The sequence below is a fragment of the Notothenia coriiceps genome, unplaced genomic scaffold, assembly GCF_000735185.1.
Source record: "Notothenia coriiceps isolate Sejong01 unplaced genomic scaffold, NC01 NC01_scaffold00037244, whole genome shotgun sequence".
NCBI lineage: Eukaryota > Metazoa > Chordata > Actinopteri > Perciformes > Nototheniidae > Notothenia > Notothenia coriiceps.
The window spans coordinates 2,827,620-2,836,088 of NW_011369945.1; the positions used below are offsets into that span (position 1 = coordinate 2,827,620).

General features: G+C 36.7%; 1 protein-coding gene across 1 annotated transcript; it reads left to right on the forward strand.

Moving 5' to 3' along the window:
- The first annotated feature begins 830 nt into the window (after window positions 1–830).
- On the forward strand, window positions 831–8,205 carry lin7c (lin-7 homolog C (C. elegans)). The gene is made up of 5 exons (XM_010793254.1): window positions 831–1,038; window positions 2,828–2,946; window positions 3,137–3,208; window positions 3,717–3,926; window positions 4,676–8,205. The coding sequence occupies exons 1-5, from the start codon at window positions 1,002–1,004 to the stop codon at window positions 4,841–4,843; spliced, it is 606 nt and encodes a 201-aa protein (XP_010791556.1). The 5' UTR covers window positions 831–1,001; the 3' UTR covers window positions 4,844–8,205.
- The last annotated feature ends 264 nt before the right edge of the window (window positions 8,206–8,469 follow it).

The following is an 8,469-nucleotide window of genomic DNA, read 5'->3' on the forward strand; positions in this document are numbered from 1 at the left end:
TGCTTATGTGCTGTAGTCTCAAGATGTGCTCCAGTCAACCAGCAGAGGGCAGCAGAGAGGACATTCCTCCCAAGTGTCAGCAAAAATCCAAAGAATCTTCCGGATGGTCCCTTGTCACCACAACAACACAGCACATTATGTAACAATCCCTTGAGATGTGAGCATCTAGAATGAAATGTTTGGCTCTATGAAACCTGATGTACTTATATGATTCTGTTTTCTTCAAGGTTGTATCTTCCTGGTCGAATGCACTTATTGTAAGTCGCTTTGGATAAAAGCGTCAGCTAAATGCAATGTAATGTAATGTAGAGGTGCAGCACAGCTGCTAAATGAATGATGCACTAAAATAAGGATGTTTGCTTATTGTATTTTTGTTAAATAGGGATAGGCTATGGGATCACAGTACGCACCTTTACTCCCTTTTTTTCTGAATGCTGGGCAATGAGACCAACAGCGGCCTTATGCAAGACGCCAAAGGACAACAACCATGCATGTCCTGTATCAAGAGTACACACAATTACACAAACCAAATAATACTTTTAATTTAAAACTGTCCCTCTATCCAGAGTAGGATTTAACTCAAGGCACTAAAGGTGTAAGGTTAGAAATAACTCCAATTGTCCATTTCACAAAGCCATGGGTGATATTGTAATATAACAAAAAGTATGACATATTAAACAGTGAAATGGGTACACAGAGTATTACATCAATACTTAATTACGATTGATGAATCGTTTAGTGCCAGCGAGTATCCATTAACTATGGAATACAACCATGGATGTAAAGAACACAAAGTAATGATTTCCGTCTGTTTACCAACTTTACGAGCATTACCTGAACGCACCATGACACTGGCAGCTAGCCTAGCCGGCTAACTTGGCTAATCTGATTTAGCGTCTCGGCTAAGCGCACGTAACGTTAGCCAGGATTACCATATTTAGTTTTCCATATCTATCGTTTAACACAATATCTACCTGACATCAAAAACCACTAATCTGAAGATGGCATCGCTTGGGGAGCCCGTTCGGTTGGAAAGAGGTAAAGTAAATTGGCTAGCTAGCGTTAGCTCAGAAATATTTGTTGTGATCTATGGAGGCATTAACCTAGCTTCGCTAGCGTTAGCCGCACTGAGCTGGTGATTGTTATTGACAGCAAACTCTCGCGTTTAGTTGGCTGACTTTGCGTTAAAAATGTATTGCTGATAGCCAATGCTTTTGAATTTGCCTCATTGTGTACATCCGATGTACTGAGCTGAACTAACCATCGTTTTAAGGCTACACTGTAAAACATGCTAACTAGCTTATATTAATGGTAACAGTGATAAGTAGCTTGTTTGATAAAAGCTCTACGTTTTTTAGCATCATTGAGGATTCATAAGCTATTTTGCACCAGTTTAATCATCATAAGCAGGATGAGCAGGAATACATATTTATTTTACATACTTCTTTCAACCATAGTTCTCCTTTTTTCTTTACTACATTAATTGTCTTAGTGATTTCGTTCAGTACATATTAACCACTACACTCACAAACAGACATAAATACACACTGTGCTTTTTCTGCACACTATGTACGGATAAACTATAATACAATTAGGCTGCACGCCATACAAAAGGGAATTGAGATACAAGGTATTTGGAATGTTTATCCACCCTTACAAAAGGTATACAATGTTTTAAAGAATATTATTTGGTTTAAACCCTTCATCTTTAATAAGTACAATATGAGATGAGTTGGTACATTGTATGACATATACATCCCTCCATAGAAGTTGTGGGGGGTGGGTAGCAAAACAAAGAAAAGGAAGTCTGATGGAGGCCTATGATCCTGTTATATCTTCTCTGTGTACTTGATATGTCTATGGGCCCCTTAGTCTTCCATTCATCTAAATGCTAATACACTGTGGTTTTTATTTCCACAAGCCCTCACACATGTAATGTTGATAAAGGCTGAAGTGTATATGCAATATAATATGTTGGAGGAAGCTGAATGGAGTCAAAATCAATTGCATTAGCACAGACAACAGTGGCAGGAGAAAAATGACTTTGATTTAATATATTTTGAAATTATTTAGTTTTTCACATTGGAGACCGTATTTTTCTAACTGTTTCAACTTGTTTATACTTCCAAAGAAATCACAATGAATAAATAATTGCAACAACACCCCAAACATTTCTTCATGGGAAATTGCAAATGTAGTACTTTTATTTTTACATTATTAGTTTAAGGGTTTAAAAGGAGAAATAATGTATAACAATAACCAACAACCAGCTTAACTGAGGATAATAATAACTCTTCCTTACATTGGCTATTTAAATAGGACAAGATAAACTATATATACAAACATTAAAACAGAGTAATGGAGGAAAAACAGATCACACTTGTTTTTGTTCATGATGATGTCATTTCAACTGGTTGGTAATTTATTTTGAAAGAGCAGCTGATAATGTTTGACCCCATGTGTGAGGTGGCAGATAAATACTCATTTGTAAAACATGATGTTAAAGATGTTCTGGCATTAAAATAATGAAGGTGCAGCATATAATTCGGTCTCATAGTTTCATTGATGGTACATGAACAGTGGTGTAAGTTATTACAAACTCAATATCAGACTAATTTAAAACGGGTTATTTGACGGAAATGATTAAAACATTTTAGACATTAATTGATTTGTAAGAGAAAGCAATTTCTAAACTATTCATTGTTTCTTTTCTTCCACGATTCAATTGAACAGATTGAGTTTTGACATTTGCAGAGGAGTTAATCATCGTCTCCATTTGCAGATATTCCTGAAACCTTGATGGATGTGTGTGTGTTCTTGTTGACAGATATTAACCGTGCTGTTGAACTGCTGGATAAGCTCCAGAGGACCGGGGAGGTGCCGCCCCAGAAGCTGCAGGCGCTGCAGAGGGTCTTACAAAGTGAATTCTGTAACGCTGTCAGAGAAGTGAGATACTTTGTTTTTCTTATTTCTTAAACACTTAACTGTGAGATGGCCTTTGTTTACTTTCAACTTCTGGAGTTAAGCATAAGTGTTTAAAAAAGAGGGTTTGGTTGGATCTGTTTCTCTTCACCTTTTGGAAATGTGGGTAGCTGTTGCTGGGATGTGACGAAATACTGTCCAACAATGTCTTCAGGTTTACGAACATGTGTATGAAACGGTGGACATCAACAGCAGTCCTGAGGTCAGGGCCAACGCCACTGCTAAGGTAGGCCCAAGTCAAATCTAATACACATCTTTTTATGTTGAAGAAAATGTATAAAGGAAGCATATTTAGACCGTATGAAGTTGACTTTTGATTGTGTTCTGGTTTTATGTTTCAGTATTTGTAAGCAACTGTGACTGAAAGAATACTGCTTTTATTTGACTTTTTAATGCTTATTTCATTAATTTTGTTGTTATTCTTTTGTAAGATGTTCTTCTCCCTGCTCCTTTTCACCATGCGCCATAAAAAAACAAACAGTATAAGCGTACATGTTTTGTAAAGTGTACATGTTTTGTAAAGTGTACATGTTTTGTAAAGTGTACATGTTTTGTAAAGTGTACATGTTTTGTAAAGTGTACATGTTTTGTTTTAAAATAACTGCCATGTGTGGAATAAACAAACAAATAATAAATACATCTTCTGCTTATCTTAAATGAAGACATTTTGCTTCTTAAAGGGTGCTCTAGTTGCTTACTCAAAGGTTAAACAAAACCACTGTTTTTATTTCTAGGCTACTGTGGCAGCCTTCGCAGCAAGTGAGGGGCACTCTCATCCACGTGTTGTGGAACTGCCCAAGACTGAAGAAGGCCTAGGTTTCAATATAATGGGTGGAAAGGAGCAAAACTCACCAATATACATCTCACGGATCATCCCAGGAGGCATCGCTGACCGACACGGAGGCCTGAAGAGAGGCGACCAGCTTCTCTCTGTCAACGGGGTGGTACGTTCAATTCCCTGCATCTACTCTAGGAGGTTACATTTGAAGGATAAGCCTGACACACTCTTCTGCGGATGTTTTATCAAACTCAGCTTGTTGTAGGCGAGGCATACTCAGTCCTGCCAATTATTTCTTTTCTTTTTTGGCTCATCCACTGATCACAGCTGATTGTTCTCAGAATTGAAGCCGTTAAGTGTAGCCATGTGTCAACAAAGCTAAGAGGAAAGATTGCTTGCAACCAAATATGGATATAAACAAAGTAGGTTTTCAAAATTCTTCAAATTGGCTTTTAAATGTTTTATGTGGAAGGAAAATACATTTAACGCAATTATAAGGCTTCAAGAATACAGGGAAGGTGTTTTGTTGTGAAAAAGTGAATGTATGTAACCTTAACAGCTCTTCCACAATAACCGCAGCATTCAGCAATTTTACTTAATTGAAAATACCAGGATCAGCCAAATATAATCATACAAGTAATTTTGTTTATTGCTCAGTTGGTTCTCTCCATTAACATTTCCAAATTACAAACTTTTATATGGGAGGTGGAACTGTGCTGCAGAAACCTTATGTTGGAATTATATTCCCTCAAATAACTATAAAGTACTGATGTTATTGTTTCTCCCAAAGGTTGACACACCTTGTAAAAAGCACCCACAGTTTTTAGATTATAACCCCATAAAACTGTAGACTTTACTGCAGTTTGTATGCCTCTCTGTCATAATACTAACACAGGGTTTCTGTGTCTCTTCCAGAGTGTGGAAGGGGAGCACCATGAGAAAGCTGTGGAGCTCCTCAAAGCCGCTCAGGGCACAGTGAAGCTGGTGGTAAGGTACACCCCCAAAGTCCTCGAGGAAATGGAGTCACGCTTTGAGAAAATGAGGTCGGCAAAGCGCCGGCAACAGAACAACTACCCCCAGTAGAATGTCTCCGTGTTGATGCCCAGCTCCCATGTCTCTCCTCATCGAGCCGTCTGGCCCTATGTTCTGGTCTCTTTATTATCTCCATGCCCCAAAAAGCATAACCATCACATCCCCACTTTGTTTTAGTTCCTACGTACACACATGGTATATTGTGCTTCTACCTTTTTCTGTAGCATTTTTAATATTCTCCATAGTTCCACTTGACACTACGACTCTAGACGAACACTAAAATGATTGTCAGTGTAGGGGGTCACTCACACGTGTGCATTATCTTTGAATGTCAATTTGAATGCTACTTTGAGTGCTTATACCAACTACACAAATCCTTTTCTGGAAAGGTAGTGTTTTTAATTATTTTATCAAAGCCACTACCAAGTGCCTCAGGGCAAACACATCTATTATGTACTGTGTTCACCGTTATATTCTTCTTCTTAGTGGTTTAAAGTCAAGTAGTGCTAATTAAATGCTTGTGGCAGGAATTACTACATGCTTCACATCTGTTATTATCAAAGCTCATTTCATTTCAACATATGATAACCATGTTTAAAACACTTTTAACTTTAAAATAAGGTGCAGTTTTATTTGTGTTGCTGCTTTGCAGGCATGTACTAAACTAAAGAGAGGCTGATAACGGTTTGAATGCGTTAGAAAGTGATAGTTGGATATCAAGGGGAACCACTGCAAGGAGACTTCTGAACAAAAATGATGGATTATCTCTGGGCTTAGCTTTTTTAGTTTTCTAATATCATACCACATTATAAAAAGCTCTGCAGATACTGTAAGTGATGTAATGGGGTCTCTGCAACTTTTGAACTCAATTCCTGCCGCCACAGAGACTCACATTTTTTATTTTATTAAAGTAATAACCTTCATAAGCAAACATCTTGCCGTCAGCATGATATGAGATGATTAATTTGCCTTGACAGAAATCAGGAATGTACTGTAAGTCATTTTTTCTTATTTGCCGGGTAGTACAGGAAGTCAGTCACTTCACATTGTTCTTTGATCTTTGTCGGGAAAAAAAGTTATCATTCTAAATGATGAAAAATAGGATGTTTTTAATATCAAGCAATCTTTCTGTCATAATAATGCCTAATGTGAGCTTTCATCATTCTGTTGATGAATGAAATGGCAGATGTGGATATTATGTCTGATAAATAGCTACTTCATATTCAGACTTTACACAGTTGTTCGGCGATAAAGCTGTAAACCTGATGCATCGGTATGTTTTTCAGTTATTGTCTTAAACAGTCTCTAGCATGTGTGTGTCAAAGGTGTGTCATTTACTTCAGTTGGACTGTTTTTTTATCCTGGTAGCCATTGACAACTTTAAAGGCTTTTGGCTTTATAGAGAAATATGACACCAGTGCTGCGATAGGATCTATAGAAACCTGTTAACATTTAAATTACTTTACTTTAATGATCATGCATTCCATTCAATGACTAGAGTAATCCCAGACATTTAAATACAGTTTTATTTATGAATATTTTCGTTATTTTATCTGTTATCATAACTAACAATCATGCTCCATTAAAGCCAACTTGTTAGGGCCTCCCATGTACTCTATTTGTGAAATACAAACCAAACAAAATGCTGAATGAAGTTTGATAATGACAACACTTTGTTACTGAATACTGCCACACTGTCGGGTTTGTTCTAATATGTGGTTTTGAGCAGGATAATGTCATCAAACCAGAATATACTGATGGAGGAATGCTTATGTTTACAACACTTTGTTGTTGAAGTTTTAAAGTGTTTTTTTGCAATGCATGGTTAACTGTACAGATGTTCCTTCTCAAGATGTGGAATATGAACCCTTGTCTACATGCAATATGTCAATCAAACAAGTCTTCAGGTCATGCTTGTATTTAAAAGATTGTATTATTCAAATAATGATGGGAAAGCAAACATAAATATCTGTTCAATTATCCATAGCATCCGAAATATCCCAATAATACATTTTATTTTGGTGATGTATTCACAAAACGTTTTTCCATGGTAGCTGCAGTTACATTTATATTGCTTTATGTGAACTAAGCTTTGGCTGAAAAGGCTATGCTTCTGCTGAGTCATCATTGAGGCAGGAAGGTATTAATAGTGAATAGCAGACATTTTGTATCTAACTGATGTCCAGTTAGGTTGGATGGTGGATAAATCAACAAACACATTTTCCCTTCAGTGCAGCTTTAAGGGATGTTGTGAACGGTGTTGTAACTGTCCTCTGAAGTTGAACCATTCTTCAGGAATCAATTCCCTTTAAATGCAATGCAGTGTAAAAATGAAGATCTGTTTGCTTCATGATCAACACAACTTATTGCCCCGCAGTTTTTAGATGACCGGTTGTCTGTGTAGCTGCTTTTGGTTTAAGGTTGCTTTTTTCGTTTTGCGTTTTTGTTATTTTATCCACCATTTTATCCACAATCTCTTAACAAACCAAAATGTAGCAGCTCCGGCATAAATGACTCAATCAAATGATGAACAACTCATCAAGAGTGCTGCAGTCCTGGGTTCTCTTTTATATAGAATAGTCATATTGTTTTGCTTGAAGAATAATGTTTAAGTAAATTTAGATCAAACAAAGTGTTCTTTAGCTTCTCACTTTGTCCCAGTTTCTTCATAAATCCATTATAACCGTCCATTTCTAATCAAAGTCTGCTGTTCCTATACATGTCAGCTTTACCTGTGGGATCCTCTTCGCTTAATGACATGTTACTTAAATATAAGCAAAAGTGACAATACATGATGAGCTTGGGCCCGTCTGTGGCTATAATCCATGTAATGCATTGCTCCTTATGAAAAACTATGAATTTTGGACAAAGTATAAAACAATACAAACACACAGTACTGCAAAAACTGAATGCAAAGTCAATTATCTATGCAAGGTCCTTTAAAAACTTTGTACGGTGCAAAAATAATTGTCATTTTACTGCAGAATGTTATTGGAAATTACTGCTTTAAGTCTGTGCGGACAAATGTCTGAGTTTGGACACGCTACACTTTGATACGTTGGTGTTACATAATCTAATGAGAAGTCAATAATGTTATTGTAACATGTTGATCACCACCAAGACATTGCAGTGAAGTTGTCCATGCGATATTAGCCTTGCTGTCTAAATATTGATTGTCAGGAGGATAAATGTAGAAGGATAGGCTTATGTGAACATTTGGTTAACAATAGACCATTCCATAGGCTACTGAGAGCATATGTTTGTTTTGAGGCAGAACATTTAGCACAAGAGTTGGGGTGTACATAAAAGTTGAGACGTCTTAATATAATGTATAGATTGTTCCTTAATTGTGTTTTATCAAACTCTGCTTGCTAGATTCCCTGCTTGCACACATGAATAGTAAAATCAGGAAAAAATGTAATGAGACTTGGTATTGATTGCACACGCTCCACTGAATGTCACTGACCATCGGTTGCAACATTTTGTGAATTACCCTTCAACTTTCTACCTGTTTTCATTGTCTTTATATTGGAATGGTCGATAGAGTATTTTTTATAATAGTTTTCTTTTGATATTTTTCTCAATTTTATAAGGGATTTTCCTAAAAAACAAATACCGGGAATAATTGGTACTTCCATTTTGACTGTGTACCAGGGCCATATCAGTGAAGCGCCTCT